Here is a 24,558-nt window from a genome sequence, read left to right as displayed (position 1 = left end):
TCAATAAAAAAAAAGTGACTCTTATCACCATAGCAACCAACAGAATGGTCTCTTCAGCATCGGTTGCTATGGTGATCACATTGTGCATCATATCGATCTGGAATCCTTGGATATGAATTTTTTTGTTGTTGTTCCTGTCGATATACGGTAGTCATGGCAATTTTCATTAATTAGCATGCATCGTAGCCGAGATATTTGGGGGAGAATAAGTGATAATTACATATTTCTCTCAGCGCCGCCGGGAATGGTCCAGAGAATCCCGTCGAGGCTGTGCAGACAGCTGTCTGTTTTCGGAGAAGCCGTAAAGCGCTCTCAAGCTGCCAGATTCGCCGTCCTTTTAATGAGCGACATGCTTCATAAAGGAATACATTTCCGTGTAATTCCTCCCCAGCCCCCAGCGTGGAATCGCTCTAATTAATTGCCGTACCCGAGGCAAATTTGGGAAAATGTCCTAAATTTTCGGGGGTCTGGGGAAATTATTATTATTTTTTTAACCCTATGAGATGGTTGCACTGGTTTTAACCCTATGAGTATTGCGTCATATCGGGGGTCTCGGAGCGCAGGCTCTGCCGTTGGTATTTCGTAATCATCTCTGTAGCAAGGAGCCCCCCCCCGGCCGCTGCAGCTGTGGGAGCAGATGTGACGGAGCTCGTGAAGCTGCAGCTCTGCCCCCCGCCCCGGCGGAAAGCGGAGCCGCAGGCAGGATTTGTTGCGGTTGAGACCTTTTCAGCGAAACAAACTTAACCCAGTTCTGTCTACGCGGCGAGAGCGCACAGACAGCCGAGTGCCGCGGCAGCTCCAGGACAGAGACGCACTGGATATCGCCACCTTCGAGAGCCCCGACCACCCCACTGCCCCAAAAACAACTCTCCACGCGGCAGAAAATGGTATAGAACCCCAGCCTGCCAGCACGTAAAACAGATCTATTTCTTCAATCCGTCACCAACGATACAAAAGATCTGAATATCCCCCTCAAAAATATTAATCTTAGTAGAACAGCCTCCCAGCAGATGTGGTAATACAGTGAGGGGATTTAAACATGCATGGGATAGACATACCTCTAAAAGCTGCAGCAGGGGTGAGGAAGGTTCGCTCCCTAACCCCCCAAAAGCTCTGTGATTGTGTGAAAAGACTCAATAAAGTTGGATTGATTTTAGACCCCGGCTGGCTTCGGAGGGAGTCGTTTTTCTCACCTCTTACCGGGTGATTTTCTCACGTTTTGATCACTTTGAGGAGAGACTTTCGTTTGTCGCGTCTGGAAAACATTAAAGCGGCTTCTGGGACAATAAACTCATACAATATAAAAACATGCAGAAAAAAGTGCCTACTGTGTACAGTAATAACCCTGAGCGCTGTATACAGTAATAACCCTGAGCGCTGTATACAGTAATATAACCCCCAGTGCTGTATACAATAATAACCCTGAGCACTGTATACAGTAATATAACCACCCAGCACTGTATACAGTAATATAACCCCCAGCACTGTATACAGTAATATAACCACCCAGCACTGTATACAGTAATATAACCCCCAGCACTGTATACAGTAATATAACCCCCCAGCGCTGTATACAGTAATATAGCCCCCCCAGCGCTGTATACAGTAATATAACACCCCAGCGCTGTATACAGTAATATAACACCCCAGCGCTGTATACAGTAATATAACCCCCAGCGCTGTATACAGTAATATAACCCCCCAGCGCTGGATACAGGGGTGCTTGGGGAGGAAAAAAGGTTAAAAAAAAAACAAATTCAAGAATAATCAGAGGGTGTTATTAGAAGACACGGTCTCTAATTATCCCACGAAGAGTTCAGGGGGTAGAGGTCTCGTGAGGCTCATGGTCACAGATAATTCCACAGCAGCCACATCCGCCCGTCCAAGAAGAAGCCGATATCTATGACATGGTGCAGGGTGGTCACCGGCAGCCACGCCGGCTCCAGCCTCCCCGACAGCCGAAACCTGAGCGGAAAATCACTCGGATCTAAGAGAAAATCTGCTGCCCTGGGATCTAAACTACCGGCTGGAGCCGGCCATGTGCTTCTCGCTCGTCCTTCTTCCCAATAAACCAGCCTATTACCTCCTGGTGAGAATATGTTGGGGTCCAGCGGACGTCCATAAAGAGAGCTAATTTTCATCAGGGTTTTTACATTTACATAAAGGTTTGGGGTCACTTAGAAATGTCCTAGTTTTATAAAGAAAAGCAGATTTTGTCCCTTAAAATAACGCGAAATGGATCAGAAATCCAGCGCAGACGGGGTTAATGACTATTGTAGTTGGAAACGGACGACTTTTTAATGGAATCTCTTCATAGGCGTACAGAGGTCCTTTATCACTCCCATCACTCCTGTGTTCCAATGGCCCTTTATCACTCCCATCACTCCTGCGTTCCAATGGCCCTTTATCACTCCCATCACTCCTGCGTTCCAATGGCCCTTTATCACTCCCATCACTCCTGCGTTCCAATGGCACTTTATCACTCCCATCACTCCTGCGTTCCAATGGCCCTTTATCACTCCCATCACTCCTGTGTTCCAGTGGCACGTTGTGTTCGCTCATCTGAGTTTAGGTTTACATTACTGATATTTTTTTACAGTGGCCCTCGGGTATTTTCCTCTTATGATCATGTTCACTTCCGTACACATTTCTGACACGGGCTATGAGGTCATCGGTCGCCCAGATACGCCACGTTCATCATTTAATCATATTATTAGTGAAAATAAATCACCCCCCACGGTGGGTCGCCGTCTTCGACCGGACACAGCTCGCCTGTGATGGTGGCCGTCGGTTTATCTACCCGGATTCAAACTGAAAGTCTTCGGGTTGAGAGCGGGTGAAAGCGGAGCCGGGATGGCTGACCGCAGGCTTTCACTCCACGCGGGAATTATACGGGCTGAGCGTTTACTGCCCTCATTAAATGTTTGCTTAGAAAACTATTATTTTATTTGGCTTCCGGATACCGCGGTGAGGAATTGGGCAACCTTCACACCGCGTGACCTGTGATTACTGAAAAGGCCCTGGGGTTGGTGTAACGTTGAGCAGGTCCTGAAGTGACGCTGTGGGAATAGACAGCAGATTGTATATACAGGAGGTATTTGTAATGCTCCTCTATTGGCATACTTCCCAAGTGTCTCGGCTTTTGTGGTATGGTCCCAATTTTTGGGGGCTGCCCCATTTATGTGGGCCAGCTCTGGGAAGCTTAAAATCAATGGAGGTCTGTGCCATTGCGACGAGGCGGCTCTTCAGATATAGTGGGTGGGTGGCCCTGACCACACCCCCTCCCAGGTCTAGCCACACCTCCCTCTTATTTGGTCCTGTCCCTGAAGCCTATAGCCACACCCCCAACACAGGTCCCCATTTGGGCACCTAAAATAACCTGATTTAACCTAAGTATTTATATTTTGCCCTAGAAATGTGTTTATTGCTGACCGTACCTGATACAGAATATATAGGTGACCCGACGAGCGGTTATATTGTATAGATATACATTTCACTGGAATTCAAACAAGACGTGGCGTTCACGAGTACCGGTATATACCGGTATATACTGTATGTAATGCGATATTTGCATTGTGTAATTCAGTGCGTTTCCTGTAGAGGGCAGCATGCTGGGCCAGCACTGCATTATATATGCATGGTATAGTAATATATAAGATAAATATAAGCAGGTGTGGTAAAGGGGATTTCTTTATTTGCTAAGTTGGGTATTATATGCTCGACGAAGAGACGTAAGTAGTCCTGAAAGCTTGCAATCTAATGCAATTTAGAGAGTTCCATTCTTCTTCTTCTTTTGCCTTATCTGCAGCAATCTCAGACTCTGGAGCCCTGGAAGCTGTATACTACAGTCTCACTTCTCTTGGGGTTGGATGTGATCACTTTTGGGATCTGGCAGATTGTAGATCCCTTGCAGCGAACCATTGAGGTGAGTGACACAAAGAAAAAGCCCGTAAAGACTGTATAGGAGAGAGGATGCGCTGGGCGTCACAGACAAGGGAATGACGATGTCGTTAGAATTAGAAACGATCTGTCATTAGAGATGTCAGATAAATCATGAGAAATGGCAGAGGTCCTGCTACGGAAGCTCTCCAGCGGAATCTCCATTACCCTCCAGTCCTGCTAAGCACGGATTGTAAGCTCACGGTGTGCATCTCTGCCCTTCCATATTTCTAAATTGTCCTTTGGCAAGTGCCCATGCGCAGCGCTTTAGAAAATGAAGACGTTTCTCTGATGTCTTCGTGTCTCCTCATGTTACAAAGTTTAGATTTTTTTGTCTTTTTATTTGTTTCTTGTGCACCCAAAACGTTCTCCAACCTGGAGAACGCTTATACGTATCTCCTGGGAATAAACCCGTAGCAGTCTAGCTCTAACGCATCTCTCTAAACGTTCTGTGTGACATCTTCAGGAGTTTACCAAGGAGGAACCCCGAGGAGATCTGGATGTACTTATTCTCCCGCAGCTGGAGCACTGCAGCTCCCTCAAGATGAACACGTGGCTTGGTGCGTTAATGTCTTTTCTTCTTATTTCCTCCCTTTTTGGCAAATGATTTCTTCTCTGTGTGCATCTTGGTTGTTATTTTTTGCATATGTTGCTCAACATCCACTTTTTTCCACCATGAAGTAGACCTTTGGACCGCTTTTTCACCTATCTCTCTCTCTCTCTTCTTCCCATCCTCTCCAGGTATAGTCTATGGCTCCAAGGGTCTCCTGCTCTTACTTGGTATATTTCTCGCTTACGAAACAAAGAGCGTCTCGACTGAAAAAATCAACGACCACCGCGCGGTAGGGATGGCCATCTACAATGTGGCCGTAAGTACTGGGGCCGGTCAGTCTTTGAGAGGTCCGTATGGGGAGCACCAAGGTCAGGAGCACCTGGAGACTTTTAATTCTAGAGATACCTATGGTTTCCATTCCAGTAATAATTACAGACAGACTGTATTTTTGGGAGCCCCTTCAGGGCGTTAAGGAATCTAATGCTTAATGTCTCTCGTTAATGGTTTATGGAGCGGTCTTATCTACATCTGATGTTTTATGTCCCCAGGTCCTCTGTCTCATCACCGCGCCAGTCACAATGATCCTGAGCAGTCAGCAGGACGCGTCTTTCGCTTTCTCCTCTCTGGCCATTGTCTTCTCTGTCTACATCACCCTCGTCGTGCTTTTTGTTCCCAAGGTGAGGGCGAGGGCATCCTTTTTGTGACACGTCTCCTTAGGGCCGGGCATTTTATTTTTATAGACGGAACCCGGGCGTTGTAGTGATCCCTCTTGGCCGATATTCTCTGCAATGCATGAGTCCCTGGGGTTTTTATCTGGACGCAGCTTTATCAGATTGTGTCTTTTTTGTTCTCAGATGCGACGTCTCATTACTCGGGGAGAGTGGCAGTCTGAGCAGCAGGACACTTTGAAGACCGGCTCTTCCACCAATAACAACGAGGAGGAGAAGTCTCGGCTGCTGGAGAGAGAGAATCAGGAGCTTGGGAGGATCATTGCCGAGGTGAGACGTCAATAGGACAACCCTAGGACCGGGTTGGAGGAGCTTCACCCATCTAGCTGTCATTATACTGTAATGTATATCAAGCATTGTCCAGGAACAAGCAGACCACCCAGCCATTCTATAGGACCACCGTAACCTTTTCTATGTGTTTTAATTCTTTTCTCTCTTTTCATCCCTTGTTCTTTTCATTTTATCCGCTCCTGCCTTGTATCGTTCACACCTTCCCCACCTTCTGCCCTTCTCTCCACCCCACCATTTTTTCAATTTGCAGAAAGAAGAGCGGGTCATGGAACTGCGCCAACAGTTAAGGTCTCGCAGGACACAGTCGGTCACGGCGCGAGACAACTGCTCTGACAATCATTACCCCAACTCTTCGGGGGCAGTCTCTTCTCTCTACCAGCCTGGCCTCCCACTCGCTCGATGCCTCGTAGCGGAAGGGGGGGACAAGTTGGGCAGGAACAGCTGTGACGGGAGCCGAGTGCACCTCCTCTACAAGTAGGGAGACATCTCGATGGAAATGGGCTGGGGCGCTCTCTTATTCTACATAGCTGTAAATACACTGTGTGACCTCTGTTTCATCTCAATCAGTATGTCTCATTCCTTCACTCTCAGATCGTGTGTGTCTTCCCTTCTTTCATCCCTCCTCACTCCAGCCGACCACGCCGTCCGCCTTCCCTACCCCCCTTGTGTATTATTCCAACTTTCTGTCTCATTATTATTCAGTTACTTTCTCTTGCACCCAGTTCTCATTGAATTTGGCACCTTATATTACACAGCAATCCCTCACTATAACCTTCACGTTCTGGGACTGCTCGCTCTCTCCCTCCACCGCCGTCTTTCCATGAATCTGTATATTCTCCCCTTAAGTTGCTTTCCCTCAGGGATCGTTACCGTCTCTGTTATATAGAGTCACCCGAAGTCATCTGCATCAACACATCGCTCACAACATGTTTTCTAAGCTGTGATTGACTGTTGCAATAAATAAAAGAGACACATTTTACTGTTTGTTTTTCAACAAGTCTGCTTATTTCTTATTTTATTTTATTTTTTATTTTTTTTTTTATTTTGTGATCTGTGTGTATAAAGCAGCTAATAACCTAATTCTCACACCTATACCCATTAATAAGATGGCTTTTATTTTAGCCGTCGTGATACCGTGACTGTAATCTGCCATGGCTTACAGTAAATTGCTTAGAAACAATGTTTTTTTTAAGTGGAATTGAATGCAACCCCAAGACAATGGCATGAATTACATAGGCAGTTCTAGAAAAAAATTATTATTTTGGGGTCTCCTTTTTCCCCGTTTACAAAATGGTCCCGGATGAGGCAAAAGGTTCCCTTTGAAACATAAAAAAGTTAGTTTTAAGCTGACTTTATGTCTTAAAATAAACATATATATTTATTATTTATTTTTTTGGAAGGAATTAGTTCTTTTTACTAGGTGATTGGCACATACACAATACCCAAAACTAACCTTTTTTTTTTTTTTTTTTTTTTAGCTTTTAGCCTCAGGAGAGACAGCAATTGTCTGGAGGTTACGTGCAGGGACAGCACTGTCCCTTTAAGAAGAACAAGGCTGATAATTCAGCTAAAACCCTGATTTCTGTTAAGTCCAAAGGTTCGAAATATGATTTTTTTTACAAGAGTCTTTCTTATGCCTCATAACCTTCCCAACCCAGGAACTGACGCTGAGACTCTTCAAATATACATAACACTTTAATCAAACTGATTCTATTGGACTTCTCAATGATGGTGATGACCAAATGGTTATGAAAACAGTGGCTTGTGTGAAAATTCCAAATGAGATTGTTTCCGCTGTTTGATATAGCAATGAGAAAAGCACCAATCAGGATGCTCAGATATCATTAAATCAGAGTATGAAGTAATCGGCTCCAGACTGCGTGACCCCGACAATCTGCCCTTTAACCCCAGATCTGAGACTGGGGTAAAAAATAAAATCCATGTGTTCGTATTACCGGATGAAGATAATGGAAGTTGTGCTTCAGCTACACGTTCTCGGTCTCTTTCAATGGAGCTGAATGATGAAGTATAAGCAGCAAGATATTACCTCATTTCCCAGCAGTGATGGAGGTCCGGCCGAGGTAACATCCAAAATAACAGGGCCTATTTATCTGGAATCAGTAGGGTTTTGGACACCAAATGATCATTAAGCCTTCCTCCTTCAAATAATCCAAATGTTCATGCCCCCCACATAGAAAAATGAGCACGTAGACCTCAGAACAAAGTTAATGTATAAAGATGGGTATTGCACACTAACATTCAAGGAGCTCAGAAAGGATCTAATCACATTGGTAAATCCTATGTACTCTTGAGAAAGAGGCAGTCGGGGAACTGGAGATAATGCGGACCGGATTTCAGCCTGAATTTAAACAATTGCTTTTATTGCTTGTTATAGACAAAAAGCCGGTGACAATTGCGTCTTAATTTTAGCCTTCGTTACAGCCGTCCCAGATGAGAATGGGCTGATAATTGCATGACATTAACTTCAGGGAATTAGCACGTTAGCACTGCCTAATTATAAGTCTTTGAGGTTACGGTAGTGCAAACAATGGAATTTTCTAGGTCACCTAGACCTATTATGGGCAATAAACTGAATGGAATTTCAACGTTCCTACGTAGAGGGAGACAAAGACATCCAGAGGCTGCCCATCAACCATGACTGCTCCCCATGTAACAAGGTGACTTCCACACAAGAGACACACCTCCGTCAACTGGTGCCTTCCATGAAGATATCCAGTAAGTGACGTAGCCTTGTACCTGGATGAACATTGTCCAGAAAATGACTTCAATGTAGGCTTCCATCATCTAATGCAGTTTTAAGATATCCACCATTGTGGAAAGGTCCAAAATGCCCTTAGTGGCCCATATGGTTTGTGGTGGTGTTGAGCATACTCCCAGTTCCATTATTACCACCGTTTCCTGCATTGCTACTTACGTTCCATGGAACCAGGTAGAAGATGTACACACCAGCCAGGACAAGAGCGATAGTCAACAAAATGGCCATAGCTATAGAGCCATAGAAGATGCAACCTCCAGTCCTCAAAAGAGAACACAAATTCCGGGGGGATCGGGGATCAGGTGGAGGACGTCCCAAGTCGACACTGAGGCTGACGGTGCTAAGGTGGAGTGAGTTATTCTTGTGCACATACAAGAGTCCACGTTTTCTGCTAAATCTCAGGGAAGGAACTGGGCAGCTTGATGGCTTACTCACTTTACCTAATAATTCTTCATTGGTGGACAACCCCGGTGGACCCTTCTTGGGTGGGACTGAGGTAGGAAGACGACAGATGGGGCAGGAGATCACATCGGGTTGCGTTGACCCCACAGTAATCCGAGAGAGGCATTCCAAACAGAAGACATGACTGCAGGACAAGACTTTTGGGAGGTGGAAGACGGTATCGTATGGAGTGAAGCAGATGATACACTCAGAGAGGCCATCTCCCTCTGATGCTTGAGTGGGGGCCTCCTCATCATTCTTCGACATGATGGAGACGTCTGCGGAAACAAAAAGGTCATTAAACTGAGGAGAAAGCCAAGAAGAGCAATCAATGGACCTTAACATCTGAATGAAACCATTCCCACTCACCTTTGCAGGCTCCTATACCCTCCCATCACCTATCACCATCCCCCAACCGCACAAGATCTGGAAGTGCCTCAATGTTTTATGGACCCCAGGGCGACGTGTCCTCTTGTGGCTCACGTACCGTTAAAGAGAACTTACTGACGGCTTTTTCCCGAAATATATACTATTCCTTTTCTTAAGGCAGCAGCCTTTTTGTGTTGGGAATGCTCCTTGTAGCAGGTTATTCTAGTTATTGCTTTCTTGATATATATTTATATCATAATGTTACACAATGGTCCAAATTTCTTGCATGGCACAGAGGTATTTAACTAAGGGCCACGTGCTTGCACCTTTTCACTTAATGCTTACAGTAAGCGTGTGGGACCATATAATACCTGTGGTGACCCAGGATGGGACCACCCTTATTTCCAAGAGGTCCTGAATGTTGCCTATGATGCCATGTTGGTCACCCCCCTCTGGCTTTGTACCTTTAAATGAGATTGCCTGTTACCCCCACGTTGGCCAGCTGAGTTCAGCTGTTGGAATGAACCCTAGCGGCATTATACTGGTTTTATTCAAGCATGACGGGATCATACGTGTTATAGATCCAACATGAGGACGTTCTAGATCAATGAGTCATTTAACCGATTCGGCAACTGTTTAGGAGACCTGGACTCATATTGGCCATGTATTTAGATGCAAAGGTATTTCATGGATGCAAATGGGATTAAACTGCATGGAACACTATATTGTGCGAGGCACATATCTCTTTGGTTTTTGCCCCAGTCAGGGCAGATTGTCAGGGCCGCACATATTTTACTCTGGTATCTGAGCATCCCAACTGGTGCCTTCGTCGCTGCTTTATCATACAGCTGGAATCCCTGCCTGAATAAAGGTGACTAATCAAAATATCTTTACCTCCCGACAAGTCATGGTTTTTTTTTCCGGTAAGGACTGTTATTATGAGACTTTTATTGCCTCCATTAGTGAGTCACTACGATAGAATCTTTTTGCTAGGCTATTATAGGGTTAATATCGGCCTCCGTGCATTTAAAGGTGCAAACGAAGAAGCCATTGTGTTCCTGCCGTTAACCCTTTGATTGCCCGAGTGACGCTCTATGCATTTATTTAATAGTCTGCATTGGACGGGATTAGGCTTTTCTGTGTCATCGGGGGGATAATGAACAAAAAACCTTTGCAGGGCTTATAGGGTTAATGGGAACGCAGTCTCTTTCCTCCCGCTTCAGTCCCTCTGGGCGCAGTCTCTTGTTTGCCTGGCTGGCAGTCTCTTTATCTGTATGTATTTGGTACTCCTTGCTCTGTACACTCGCTTATCTCTTTCTTTCTCTCTCATTCCCTGTTCCGTACCCTCCTTGGTCTCCAGGCATCCTCCCCACCTCTCGCTTTACATTCTCTCTCTCTCTATCTCTTTCTTCTTAATGTCCCCCCTTTCCCCTTCATACTAAACACAAAAGCTTGCAATTAAATGGCAGATAATCAGTAGGCGGCTGCAACCTCTGGGCATCTGCTGGATTATAACTCCCATCAACCTTAATAAATAAATTGCAAATCTTTGCCGTATTGCACTCTGCTAGACAGCCTGGTTGCTGTCTCTTTTCTCCTTGCATGCGGTGTTATATCATATATATATAATACTCACAGTCCCAGGATGCACAGGCGTCTCGCGCTGTTCAGATCCCAGGCTCTGGCATTGTCGCGTTCCCAATCAGATTGTGAGCTTCTCTGCTCTGCAGAGTAATTTTTTCTTCTGTCACCTTTTCTCAGCTTTGGGGCAGTCTCATGGGCTGTCTAATCTGGCCCTGGGCAGCTTCGGGAATCTTGCCCAACCTGTCTATCTGGATGTCTCACCCAGTGCGAATTCGGTTTCTTTTCCGTGTTCCCTCCCTCTTGGCAGGTGCATTGATAAGGAACCCGTAACCTACAGCAATTGGCACCCGGCCACGTGACTCAAACAAAGTGAACTTCAGAGTCACAATGACGGACGGCGGGCGGTGGAATAGCTCCTCCCATTACAGGGCCATACACAGATACAGGTAAAGTAAGGATTAGCCCCTCCCATTACAGGGTGACACCGTGACGGGGCACATGTGTCCCTCCACTTATAAGGATGACAAGTGAAGTTCTGAAGTTTTTCCTGGTTGTGCCACATTTTGCGGTGTGACACGTGTTACAGATATGAACACACACCCGCACTTACACACACACTTACACATACTTACACCCACAAACACGCAGGGCACGCAGACAGGAGGCTGCCATTTGCCATTCTCTGCGCAGAACAATATAGTGACTCGGGTAATGGTGGGATCTGTCTGCAAGATGGACGTTTGGCTTTCTCTTTTGGCATAAGGGCGATGAAAGGGGCTTTCTGGCAGTAGGCCACGTGGAGGCGGATTTCACACTTGCCCCAAGGGCAAGCAGCCTACCAGTAACTTTTGCAGCATCCCAGTAACCCCGTCTGGCCCTGAGAGAGAGTTTCACTATTTTCCACCTAAGCACCACTTGTGAGATATTGCCCCCCGCCAGTCACTGTACATGCGTGTAGTAGGGTAGTCCAGCAGAACATGGGTGTGCAAAACAGCCCTCTCTGCAGGCGCAGCGTCCATTGCTCCACACGCAATAGTGGATAGGGGGCAGTATACCGAGGTGGGCATCTGACCGTCTTCTATACCTACCCTTCCGCGGCACTTCAATGGGAGTCAAAATGTACAAAGACTTTCAAAATGACACACAACTTTTTATTGTAAACCAAACATTTTTATTAATTTCACTTAAAAAAAAAAAATAGAACAATCAAAAAACCAAAAAAAACATAATCAAAAGAAAAAAGCCTTACAAATACAAGATCCATGTAATATAATAGTCTGGTTTACATTAAATAGACCATACATTGAATTGGTGAATACATTTTATTGTAACCCAATAATTTAACCCTTTGTTCCTATATATATATATATATATATATATATATATATATATATATATATATATATTTATGTCCCTGTGCTCTGTGTTCATAATAAAGTGTATCACAAAACCCAAAATGCATGCGCTGCGTGGCTTTCTTTGAATAGAGAAACGTTCTTTATATAATATTCAGCTCCACCTAGTGTTGTATTCTGGCATCTTCTGACCATGAATGGCAAGGAGTAGAAGACCTACATCTATTCCCTAGACAATATTTACCCATCTGTAGAACTTTTACAATAATGAGAGCCGGGACCGTAGCTAAGATCCAAAATACTCCGATTTTACAGGACACCACCGTCATTGAGGTTGTATGTAGAACCAGGAGAACAACAGGAAGAGGACGCTGAATGCAGAAGACATTCGGTGTCCTCTTTCTGTTGTTCTCCCGGTTCCTCGTTTCTCTTTATTGTTTCTTCTTTCTCTCTTTCTTCTCCCCCAATGGCTTTCCCTCGATTGGTCTCGATCAGCCTTATTTTGTCCCCTGTATTTCCCAGCCAGAAGAACGGACTGAGACTCTCCTGTCGAGTCACACTGAATTTAGCAATGCATTCCCAGGAGTGAACATCATAGAAAGATAACTCCCAGGGATCTTTGAGCTTTAAGTAGACCCCAACCATGTTCAGAGTACCTCTTTGAAAGTTAAGTGGCTTCTCCGGTGTATCTAACACTTTGTAGGTGTCAACAAAATTAGCGATACACCAAATATGCTCCTGGGGGCTGAATTGATATGCTGCACCTTGTCTTCGTACCCTTGGAGAGGCAACACCTACTGCCCATTCCAGCCCTGTCCCCATGTCTACCTCCCAGTAATGGCAGCCGGAGAAGAAGGAAGGGGTGCCGAGACAGCAGCGCTCAGTCTCAAAGCGGGAGTTATTTTTATACGGTTCAACATCGGGAGGTCGATTAAAAAGGGTCATGCAGTCTTCGGACACAGAGAGGTTTGGTTGAGTGGTTTCTGGGGAAAAGCGGATGTTCTCTGAAACAGAAAGAGAGTACGGTAAGAGGGCCAAGAATGGACTGAGATAGAGACATCCTAACATGTCCTATCCTAACATTATCGGCCTCCTCTGGAAATAAAGTGCAGAAAGAGTGACTGGCAGAGTCCGGTTTTGTTTCCTGTATAAATACCTGGTTTCATGACGGCTTTTCTCCAATCTAAAATGAGTAAAAAGAACGTCATTAGCTTGAAACAATAGAAACAAACATATAGTTCCATCTAAGGGGTGTAATCACCAAACTCTCAGTTTTAGCAGTTGAGTCGAATGATCCATGATCTGAAGGCAGCAGACCCAACTCAAGAAAGCCACCTGGAAGGAGTTGAGTCTCCATTGACTTAAAAGAGTAACTTCTAAAATGTTATTTGTGATATAGTCATTGGGTTAGTATGGGGGGTAATGGTAGTGAATAAACTTCGTGCCCAGATGATATCAGGTTCTTATCCAGCGATCATCATGTTTGGAAAGAGCCTAAGACAAATCAGCATTGAGTGAGGTTTGATCAATACGATTATAGGTTCTATGGCAAATGCGCCAGCTTTTTGGGACCCCAGTGAAGAAAGGATAACAGAGAAATGGCGGGTTTGGGCTACCATGTGCAGTAAACTCTTCTTGGATTATGTAGTCCAAGAAGAGTTAAATTTACTTGGTAGCCCAAATTTGCCATTTTTTGTCGTCACAGGTGTCCCAAGTTAGAGACATCCCAACAGAATCTGAGGAGAAACAATAATTTGAAGGTCAACACAGCTTGCCCAAAGTTTCTGGATTAGATATGAAGTTGGTTCTTGCCAAGACATACCGATTTCAGCGGACAGACGACCTATAAAGGCAAGAGAGAGGAGACATGCTTGAGACATTTACGTCCAAAAGTCTTCTACTTGGTTATCATACACCATCAACACCATCACTCACCGACTTCCACCGTCAGTGCGTCTAAAAAAAGAGACAGCCAAAGCCATGGTTAGTAGGCATGTCGCACACCCATATCCTCCTACTTATCTCCCTTTCCCAACGTCTCTTACCTTTCTCATTCCGAAGCCTCCGGATAATGTAAAACACACCGAACCCCCCTATTAAACAGACCAAAAAAACAAGGACGAAAGCGTAGAGCCATTTTGATTGTCGCGGGAACACAGCGTCTGCGGAGAGACAGAAAAAGATGAGGTCGGGTATCATAAAACACCGCTAGAGTGATCCAAATCATTGAAATAAACAACTTAACATCTGGCAGCCCCCATGTTATGCATTTGAAACCTAAGGTTACCTAAGTGTTACAGGCTTAAGTTCCCGAGATTAATAACCGAGGTCCCATGAGCACTAAGATCTGACTATTCATAATATGTGGACAATGATGCCACCAAATGACCCGAACTTAAGAGTTTAACTCAACAATGGAACTGTAGGAGGAGAAGTAACCAGCATTTGAGCCATTCGTAACATAAATGAGCAGGAGGCATTTAGGATAAAATGGAACCAGCCCTTAATGCAGCATTCCATCCAAGACTGGATCCTTTAGTTCATCTCCGTTCTCTATTATGAAGGTATGTCAGTTGTCTATCCCATACCTTCATAATATGTAACCACCAAAGCATTGAGATACCAACCTGCGATACGTATATAGAAGCCGGTGTCATTTAATGTCATGGCGTTTCTCACCGCACAGTAAAGGTTACCCTCCAAGGAGTCTTTGAGAAGAATGCTGCTTTCCAGTCCAAAGTGTCCGTCCATTTCTTTGGTAGATATCTCCGAACCGGGTGTGATTCTATTTCCATCTGTTCCTTCCCAGTATACTTCTGGTTCTGGGTACCATCCAGAGGTAGACAAGGAAAGCATCAGAGAGTTTCCTTCCACGGAGACGGTCAGGTTTGGAAGAGATCCCACACCTGCAAGAGATCGGTAAGAAAATGAGAGAGTCTTTGAGAAAGACATGAGGAAAAGAGAGAAAACCGGAGGTTAGAATACAGGATTTAAGGAGACCAAAGCGAAAGACACTTGGTAACCAAGTCTTCTCACCACGTAGAGACCGGTTCTCCGCTGTTCTGAATTACAGACCTGTGACGCTGAGTTGCAGAACGGCCTCTTCGTATATCTGACTGCTTGTGTTCTCCACAAAGCAGTGATAGATCCCGGCGTCAGATAGGCGGATGTTACGCAGAGACAGTCCCAGGTCCCCAACCTCAGGACAACCTCGTAAGGATGCCCTCCCACGATATTCTGTAACTTGCTGCTCCTTTTCCTCCCGTCCATCCTTCAGTAGGACCACAACTGAGTGAAATAAAGTCCTGAACCAACGCACCTCTAGTCCGAGAAGACTCAGAGGGGGTGAGAGAGTGCAGGGCAAAACCGCATCTGATCCCACTGCTGCCACCAATGCGCTTTGTGATTTCACCTGAAATTGACCTGTGAAGAAGTGCGAGAAGGGCCGTTACTCACACATAAGGGCCGTCTGGGTGGTTTTGACATGCTGTCGCCCCCCAAGAACATGAACTCAAGGCTCATTGGCCTTTTATGAAAGTATTACTATGTTTTTCTCAGCAAATCCTTACTTGCTGATTATTTAGAATGGGACAGACCACATAACGCCAGGACCGAAACAACATGGAGGAACCCCAAGAGTTTAATAAAGTTGTATGAACTTTTTGTTTGCGTTCTTCCTTTTGTTATTCACTTGACTGTTGTGACGAGCTGTATATTTGTCCTCAGGGCTTGTTCCATTTTACTTTCCTTTCAACAAACCAGTATAAGCTCGTTCAAGCAGGGCTCTCCTCGTCCAGACTGTTAGATAAAGCGCCAGTTAGACCCTTATCCAATGTACAGCGCTGCAGAACAAGGTGGCGATATACAATTCATTTAATAATAAGTGAAAATAAGTAATTTAGACATTTGGATATAAGGTTTGGATATATAGGTTTACAAATTCTGAAGGTCCCTTTAGAGCGCTTGTCACTAATTTGGAGAGATGTTGAAATAGTATGGCATGCCACGTGCCGATAGGCTGGGCGTACGGCGCATGCACGGGTTCCGTGATTAGAATTTCTCAGCCCATCGGACTCTGCCGTGTTTCTCTTTGGAGGGACAGGTTGTTGCCACATCGGTATGAAGCTTGCATTAACAAAGAAACAGAATTTGATGTCGGCCCACCTGGTCTGCCCATTTAGCTATGAAACCTCTCGCCGTATTTATTTGGTGCCAGGAGACATCGGTTACCAATCAACAATGCTCATGGTGGATGATGTTCTATGGACCTTCACAAACCTGTCCACGGATACCGGTGTCCTCGTACGGACACTTTGCCTATACATGCCAGGAAGCCCCCTAAAATGCATATTGAAATATCTTGTTAATGCATTCTTTAAACCTGTAAAAATGTTTAATGGAAGCTGCAGCTCCTGGGTTGCAGTGCAATGTCTCTTCTGTGTTCTGATGACCTGCACTACCGATTGATTGCTTGAATCGGCCTATCAGTCCTTTGATATCAATGGGAGTGCCATGGGAGTTCGTGTGCACAGGGGTCTCATCAGACCCCAGGATCACATGCCAAGCCAGCACTAACCGGCGAGACCCCCCAATGCATTTGTAAGGGGGACACCATGACAATCTAAAGGGAGATGAAGCCTGGTCCAGACACGTTCTAGAGCATGAGGTTCAGAAGACAATTGTTTAACGCCGTTCTTGGACCAAACCATTCCATGTGAACAACACCCCTCCCTACTGGCTATGATTACAACAAATCAGAAATATGTATTGATAATTACTGGATATCCATTAATATCCAGATTTTTTTGGGGGGTATTGCAAACGTTAGTGTTTTGGAAATGACCCAACATCTGCCTGTCTACGAGGCCCAAGAGATATTGGAAGATGAACGGCTTGTGAAACCCATGAGTGGCTCAGCTATTTCACGGAGGCCATTTCCAGTCCGTCCCGTTTGTCTACAATTTATATTACTGGTAGAAATAAACCAAAAATAAACTGTCTTGCGCTGTAACGATGACCATGCTCTGGCGACGCCGGGTTAAGCCGGCAGAACCTGTTAGGCTTGGGTAAGGTTTGTGTACTTAGTGCGGTATGTGAGGTATGTTTGGTTGTAACACGGGTGTAAGAGATAAGGGTCACGCAGTATTATTTCAAGGAGGTGAAATGTTTCCAATTGCAAAAGATCAAGGGCACAAACATGACCTTGAGAGTTCCACCAGAATGTTCTCGGCAACAATGTATCTCCCACTTTGCATTGCATTTAGCCACATGGAGGGCTTTATTCACTAAAGTGAGAGCTGATGGATCCAGCTCCCTGACTTTACTATACATTATGAAGGTCCAACCTCAGAGAGCGTCAACTGCAGGAAGAGCTTGGCTGAACGGCTGCTAGCGGGATTGAAAGCAGCCGTTGTGCGGCAGCCTCCTCCGGTGCCTAATGAAGTTAAAGGGGCCAGCGTGCCCGCACTGGGCCGCCCATGGCCGTGCCTCAGCACTTCGTCCCACATCTTAAAAGGGTGCGTGCACACCGGCCCCTTTAATTTAATTTCATGAACGCCGGCCTCCACCCGCTGCCCCCACCAGACACCAGGGAGTCAGAAGCAGTAGCAAGTCTGGTGTTATAAGGATGCATAAGGCTTTTCTGGAGGCAGAGTGCCCCATGATATGCCTTTTAACCCCCTTTATGCCACTCTGCCTTCAGAAATGCCTTTTAACCCTCTATATGCCACTCTGCCTCTCGAAATGCTATATGCCACACACACACACACACCAAGATATACTAATCATCACGGCCAAGAATTCTAAACAAAACTCAGGGTACGGAGCTGCCCCTGCAGGATACAGTTATACCTCCCACATACTGCAGGGGGCAGCACTTTACCTGTTCTGGACTTGCAACATGTGAAATGTACACACGTGTCCTGAAAAAAACATGGGGTCACCCTAGCCAGCAATAAAATAGTTATTCTGCCCTTTTTTGAGTAATTTCTTATGGGAAGACAACGAGGAAATTGCAAGAATTCTGAGAATTACTGAGGAGGGGAAGTTCCTTTTTCCCTGCTTGTCTCCAGTTTACCCCCCACCTCCTTTGCTTTGACCTTTTGTGTTGCCAACTTTTTAGTTGTGTCTTTTTAGCCAGATGAAATGGTCAGTTAACACAATATTCCAGGTGTGTTGGGAGGTGTGCGGACGAGTGGGCGCCCTGGGAAGTAGGTGTTGTCAGAATGTGGCCACCTCGGAGCTCCATCTCCCTGAGCAGGTCAGAGGAGGTCAAGGATCTCCCTAACTGGCCCATACAGTGGGGCAGCTACCTGGAACAGGGCAACAGTGACCAAAAATGGGGACCTCCTGTGAGAATGAGTTTCAGGTCTCCAGGTCTCTTAGTCAAACGGGTTTTCCTCTCTCTCTTTTCTCAAATTTTGTATCCCCTTTTGCTTCTCTCTTTCCCTATTTTCCTCTCCTTTCCTTTTCTTCTTTTCTCCTTTCTCTTTCCTCACTCATTTCCTCTTTCATTTCTCTTTTGTCTCCCCTCTCCTTTCTCTGATTTCTTTCCTGAAAAGGGTTTGCAGTACTAGGAATGCTGTTTCTTTACACGACAGGCCTGATTTAGAAATACTGATCTCTAACCAATCTCCCTAATCCTAGAATATAAATATGAAGAAAAAGGGAAATCCTGAAAGTAAAACAAATATCGGAAAATGCATTGATGGTTCTTGAATGTGTGGTCCAAGTGTCTATGCACTTCCACGTCCTCATGTCTAAGGCCGGGTGCTACCAGAAGCCAACATGTGGCAACCGAGTAATAGAACAAATGAAATACGTTTTATGGAAATGTTGCTTGGATTTCAAAGAACCGCGGAGAGGTCAAAGATCCAGTCCTGCTGGCCATACCGAGGAACTCTTCTTCCCCAGGTCAGTTTCTTCTTTCTCTGGGCAGGGGAACAGTTTGGCCGCGCCTACTCCCCACCCACATTCTGCCCACTCCCCTCCCACTACAAGCTAGCCCTGCCCTCTACATGTGACAAGCCCTGCCCCTTCATGAAGTCAGTTCTCCAGGAGAGGGAGAGCTCCGAGTAGGAGATCCTCAGATACGCTTCTAATGATTACCCCTTTGGCGATTCCAATTCAACAATTACCAGACGTCATCTCCAATGTAGAAATGATCCTTATTTATTATTGGTTTTCTGATTCATATTTCTGGACATTTTTTTTATTGAATATTGGGAAATAACGTGTTTTCTAAGTAAAAATAAAATAGCAACAGTAAGAATTACTTCCTGTAAGGGGAGGTGCCGCTTCGTATAACAGCCCCCGGGAGTGTATTGTTTGTTCTTTGTTCCTCGTGTTTCTACCTCGATTTTCTTCTTTTTTTCTGCCAACTGAATTAACCCTTTATCTCTCTGTCATGAAATATATTCCAAGATTATCTACCGAGGGCTGCCGAGTAGCACCCTAGCTCGCCCAGGTGGTAGGGCTAGTACTGCAGAATACAGGGAATTCAGCAGGATGAGAAACCCCCCCCACACACACACACACTAAATTTTACATATATGACCATTCCTGGGAGCGTCTGCCCAGAGAAAGTGGAAGCTGTTCCGGAGGCACAGGGAAAGCAGCACATCACTCGGAGACTCCGGGTCATACCCGGAGAGTGTATATTATATACACATACATATAATATATAAACATCTTCACTGTCAGCAATGTGGATCTCTGAGAACGCTCATAGATCCCGGATCCGCCATGAAATGTGGGGTATACAGCGATCTAACAGCGAATGTTATTAACATCTTAAATACACAGACTATAGAAATTATTACACACTTTAAGGAAGCTGTTGAATAAACGTGGATGTTCTGATCCTTTACAATAGAATTTTTATGGATTTCCCTGTCACAAAAACAACGGCGGTCGGCTGAGTTGTCCACCGGTGGCATGATGGATGGATGGATGGATGGATGGATAGACAGCTAGGGTTAAACACTTTACATTAAGAGAGGGAAAGCGAGACATGAAGATTAAGAAGGGATCTTCAAACAGGGACAGAAATACCGTCCTTATAATGACGTCAAATCAAGGCTACCCTTGCCAGGTGTTCCATAAATAGAAGAGAGTGGGGGATCTGGATACAACGGAGGAAAAAAGTACCTGAGACCGCTGCAGCCAGAGTCATTATCTGGAGACAGAGATGAGCCAGCATTCTCCCCGTTCTCAGAAGTGCCTCTCTTCTTGTTTCACTTTTGCAGTTTTTTGTTTCAGGAAATAGATTTTGATAGTTTTTTTTTTTTAAATAAACAGGGCGTGGAGGTTTTGGAAAAGAGACGGTGGGGAGTGCAGAAAAGAAACACCAATGCACTAAAGGCACAGGAGCGACCTGAGAAAAAGGGGGGGACAAAAACTATCAATCGAAGCAAGAGGAGAGGCATTCGAGGGACCCTCTGATCAAGGAGCGCAGCCGAAGAGAGGCAGCCAAGACTGAGAAAGGGATCTTAGCGACGTTGAGTATCCAAGATGCAGAGAATGTTCAGAATACTGGTCTGTATCACCGTGGTTCTGCCGACGACTGCCGCAGGTAAACCCAAGGCACTCGCTCAGATTAAATATGCATTATGCAGGGCTTCTAAGGGGGGGGGGGTTCTATTTATTCTGGTGTGGAAAGTGTTAAAGTATTTCACAGGAACCTTGAAACACACCGGCAGTCATACTTATTTACAGAACCGCATAAAGGATTGTATGGTTTGAAGTTTTGTAACTTAAAAATGGTGACGGTCAATCTCAAGTTTGTGATCCTTCCTTTTTTTTAGTTGTGTTTCGGGTGCTGTCTCATGATACCTTGTTGGTGGCAGAAGTGGGATCAGATGTTGTCTTGCCATGTACCCTCTCGCCTCCGCTTAGCCCTGTTGGGCTGGAAGTGCGTTGGTTCCACAATCTCTATCACTCTGTGGTCTTCTTGATGAAAGACGGAAAAGAGGATAGGCAGCAGCAAAGTGCCGAGTACCGTGGGAGAGCTTACCTGCAAGCCGGACCAGGTGAAGGGAACCTGTCCCTTTCTCTGCGCAATGTCCGCCTCTCTGATGCTGGAAAATATCACTGCTTCGTGGAGAACAAAAGCAGCCAAGCTTATGAAGAAGCTGTCATGGAACTTATGGTGGTTGGTCAGTTTAATAGTTTTCTTTTACGTTATCAGAAATACAAAGTATGTGTAAGTTCTTCCTTGCTTTATTTTCCTGTGGATCATTCTGAATTTGTTTCCTACAGGGCTAGGTTCCCCACCTCTGGTGGAAGTCACACACCAAGACAGCTCTGTTCTGCTCTCCTGCTCCTCTGATGGTTGGTTCCCGAAACCCCAGATGCGTTGGGAGAAAGAAAGCCGTGATGTTGCTACAGAAGTCCAACACATGAACCGGAGCGATGGTCTTTTGAGTGTAAAGAGTAACATTCTCCTGAAAGATTCCTCTGACGGTCTCGTCTACTGCGGAATGAGACATTCCATCACCGGCCTCGAGGCGGGTGTCTACGTGAAGATCTCAGGTTTGGTTTTGAGATCTTTGGTGGTCTTTCATTGATGTGCTGTCAGAGCGCATGATCTGTAAGGATACTGATAATAATTTAAACAGTTATGGAGCGTCTCAGAGAGTGTTGTACCATTACTCCACGGGTAGAAACTTAAAAGTATGTATATTTTCAATAATCCACTAATCACGCGCAGTCAAAGGTAACATATGTAGCAAGATTCTGATGAATGAATGTTATTTTACCCTTTAGGCCGCTGTTTCTGGCTACTTTCTTTAGACTAGTTCATGAGAGCGCTGGTACCTCTCAGGCTGGGCATAAAACACGCTATACAGCCCAGAATTTGAGAAAACCACATTTGGCTGACAACACACCCAGAGCTCACTATTCAGTCCTGTCCTTATTCACTGAAAGGGATTAGAACATGCGCATGCTCATGGAACACTCATGAATTAGCACAGAAGGGATCTACTCAAAAGTCAATCCTCCTCGTTGCTTTAGAGTTGATTGTATATGCAACTTAAAGTAGATGGTCAAAAATAGCCGTCATGGTCTAAAAAAACAATTGTTTTTCTTTTCCATGGAGCGCAGAAGATATGTTTCCCCGTCTCTCCTTCTGGGCAGTTTTGTTTCTCCTTCTGCTGGCCATTTTGATAGCCGGCTCCGGCACCGCAGCCTGGTATTTCTACACTTACCGCAAAGCCCAAGGTAAAGAGAGGACAGGAGTGCCTTGGACTAGCAGAAGACAGTAGGAGACCGCTTTGAGACAGAAGACAGAGACAAACTGAAGACTGTAGCAGTTACTATCGAAAGAGACAAGAGATAAAGGTCAGCGAGGTACTGAGAGGGACAGCAGAAGACAGCCATTACCGAAACTGACCAAAGTCTTATTTACTGACTGCTCATCCACTCTCAATGAATTATTTTTTTTTGTATTTTCAGAGAGAAAGACCGCCGAATATGAAAAAAAACAGGGTACGTTCCTTTCCTCTGTAGCGTCTGTGATTCTGGTATTTTCATGCCATTACTTTTCTTGGCGCTGGGTAAATTCGTCCTTTCTTAGAAACACAGAATCTGGGGGCAGAAAGTTAGATGGAAGAAGAAAATGTTGAATGTAGGTCACGCTCAGCCGCATCCTCCGGTTACCCAAACACCGCGATCGCGGCTCTTCAGTTGAGGTGACAGGGGGTTCCAGCAACACAAATTTCCAGCCTGCGTATGAATGAACGGCTGTGTTATAAAGAGCCATTGGGTAGAAAAATAGAATGTTTGCGAAGATTGCTCCAAACTCAGCGTTAGAATTCATGATTATAAACATAAAAACAACCTCTGCATCATTTATATACCCACTAGGCCGCTGCCTATTACCCTGAGCAGTTAGGGGGCACCGCCATCATGTTCTTCTATATGTTTGCAAGCAAGTGCCTGAAGAAGAGATAAATGGGACCGGTCCTGCGGTTACGTAATCTTTTCTCTCTCTGTTTCTCAGGATTTTTTTTCTGATTATTATTTGTATTATTATTATTTGCAGAGCGCCTGATACAAGAGATTGGTGAGTGTCCAAATACGCAGAATGAAACATAATAATAATAATAATAATAATTAAAAAAAAAGAGCATGGAAAATGTCTTAGACGGCGACAGTTTGGGTAATCCTAGATGAGACAACAGTAGGAAGACGAAGAAAATGATTACGGGGGCTACTTCGCGCATCTAGAACTTGCTGCTGTGCGTCAAACGGTGAACCAGATCAAAGACGCTCTCGCAACTCTTCTTAAAGTCTTATTTTTACCGCTATTCACCCCATCGCGCATGGTGGAAGACATAATTTATTGTACACCGTACCACCTCTTTTACTGGAGTCCATCAATAACGGACTGTAGTAATGAATATATCCAGTATTGTTTATTTTTCCCCCACTATTTTACTCTTTTTCTCTTTCCAGAATGGAGAAAGATTTCTGCTATAAAAGGTATGAGTAGAGTAAAAAAACTATAGAAACCTGGATTATAGTTAAATTCTCGATCTACCGTAACTCTACGTTACTTAAGTTTATTTTGATCACGTCTCCTAGTCTTTGATTGCAGAATGATCCATCTTTTTTTCATTTTTATAATATAACCCCCCTGTTTCTTTTCCTGTCCTTCTCCCAGAACCTATTCTGTTTAACTCAGAAAGCGCGTTTCCTGGTCTGCTCGTTTCTCCGGACTGCCAATGCATTTCGCCCACGGGAAATCTACAAACGGACTTAAATCCCGAGCGGTTCGACACAGAGCCGTGCGTCCTCGGGAGACCGCTGTTTGACTCTGGCGTTCATTACTGGGAGACGGAGATTCGAGAGCAGGGAAGCAAGTTCTGGTCTGTGGGGGTAGCAAAACAGTCTGTGAGACGGACCGGCGGACTGCGGGAATCACCTGAAGCCGGAATCTGGGCAATGAGGTCATCTGAAGATGGATTTTATCTCCTTAAAGACGTTGCTGAAAAAATCTATCCATCAGAGACACCGCGTATTTTGGGAACTTATCTAAACTTCGAGGGCGGAGAAGTTGCGTTTTATAATGCGGAAACGTTTGAGTGTCTCTGTCGCTTCCGCGAGAACTTTTCCGAGCCGGTGTGTGCCTTTTATTACGTGGGGTCAGGAATCACATTTTTGTTAAATCCATAAGAACCGGCCAACCCATTTATAGCTCAACAACAGCCGGAGAGTCATTTCATAAACCAGACTTGGTCAACGAGGACATTTTATAGAGTAAAACATTCTGAGAACGGAGTGTTGATGTTTACCAGAATTTGCCAATTCGTGCTGTTCGGAAATTGTGTATTTTAAGCAACTACTTCCTGCTGCTTATCACCTTCCTCAAACAAGGTCATGCACTTTTAAGAGGCTCTAACATCTTATTTTGAATATGTACTGTTCTAAGCAGTTTACGAGCTCACTGGTTCTAAGCAATTTAAAAGCTCACTGGTTTTGTAAGCCCCCCCTATATCACGAAACCAACAAAGGGGTGCT

At 45.0% G+C, this 24,558-nt stretch overlaps 4 protein-coding genes across 4 annotated transcripts in view; 2 read left to right on the top strand and 2 right to left on the bottom strand.

The window, feature by feature from the left end:
* The window catches only part of LOC149280371 (gamma-aminobutyric acid type B receptor subunit 1-like), a 28,135-nt gene extending 22,146 nt beyond the window's left edge, over positions 1-5,989 (top strand). Inside the window, exons 16-21 of the mRNA XM_089500685.1 lie at positions 3,818-3,925; positions 4,406-4,499; positions 4,681-4,808; positions 5,041-5,169; positions 5,347-5,490; positions 5,762-5,989. Coding sequence (XP_089356811.1) covers positions 3,818-3,925; positions 4,406-4,499; positions 4,681-4,808; positions 5,041-5,169; positions 5,347-5,490; positions 5,762-5,989 — 831 coding nt within the window. The remainder of the gene's footprint in view (positions 1-3,817; positions 3,926-4,405; positions 4,500-4,680; positions 4,809-5,040; positions 5,170-5,346; positions 5,491-5,761) is intronic.
* Positions 5,990-8,365: 2,376 nt separating this feature from the next.
* LOC149280370 (RING finger protein 225-like) lies at positions 8,366-8,995 on the bottom strand. Its single transcript, XM_089500624.1, has one exon. It carries the CDS (start codon positions 8,993-8,995, stop codon positions 8,366-8,368), a length of 630 nt encoding a protein of 209 aa, XP_089356750.1.
* Positions 8,996-12,345: 3,350 nt separating this feature from the next.
* LOC149280369 (butyrophilin subfamily 1 member A1-like) lies at positions 12,346-20,209 on the bottom strand. The gene is made up of 7 exons (XM_089500623.1): positions 20,185-20,209; positions 15,112-15,459; positions 14,733-14,942; positions 14,082-14,198; positions 13,972-13,992; positions 13,859-13,879; positions 12,346-13,040 (listed from the first exon to the last, which is right to left on the bottom strand). Exons 1-7 carry the CDS (start codon positions 20,207-20,209, stop codon positions 12,346-12,348), a joined length of 1,437 nt encoding a protein of 478 aa, XP_089356749.1.
* A 338-nt stretch (positions 20,210-20,547) lies between these two features.
* Positions 20,548-24,213, top strand: LOC149280368 (butyrophilin subfamily 1 member A1-like). Its single transcript, XM_089500622.1, has 5 exons — positions 20,548-20,608; positions 20,841-21,191; positions 21,295-21,567; positions 22,207-22,257; positions 23,702-24,213. Exons 1-5 carry the CDS (start codon positions 20,548-20,550, stop codon positions 24,211-24,213), a joined length of 1,248 nt encoding a protein of 415 aa, XP_089356748.1.
* Positions 24,214-24,558: the final 345 nt, after the last annotated feature.

The sequence above is a fragment of the Sceloporus occidentalis genome, unplaced genomic scaffold (assembly GCF_023333645.1).
Source record: "Sceloporus occidentalis isolate IW3139 unplaced genomic scaffold, rSceOcc1.0.p SCAF_157, whole genome shotgun sequence".
Lineage (NCBI taxonomy): Eukaryota > Metazoa > Chordata > Lepidosauria > Squamata > Phrynosomatidae > Sceloporus > Sceloporus occidentalis.
This window is presented reverse-complemented; position numbering and strand designations above follow the sequence as displayed.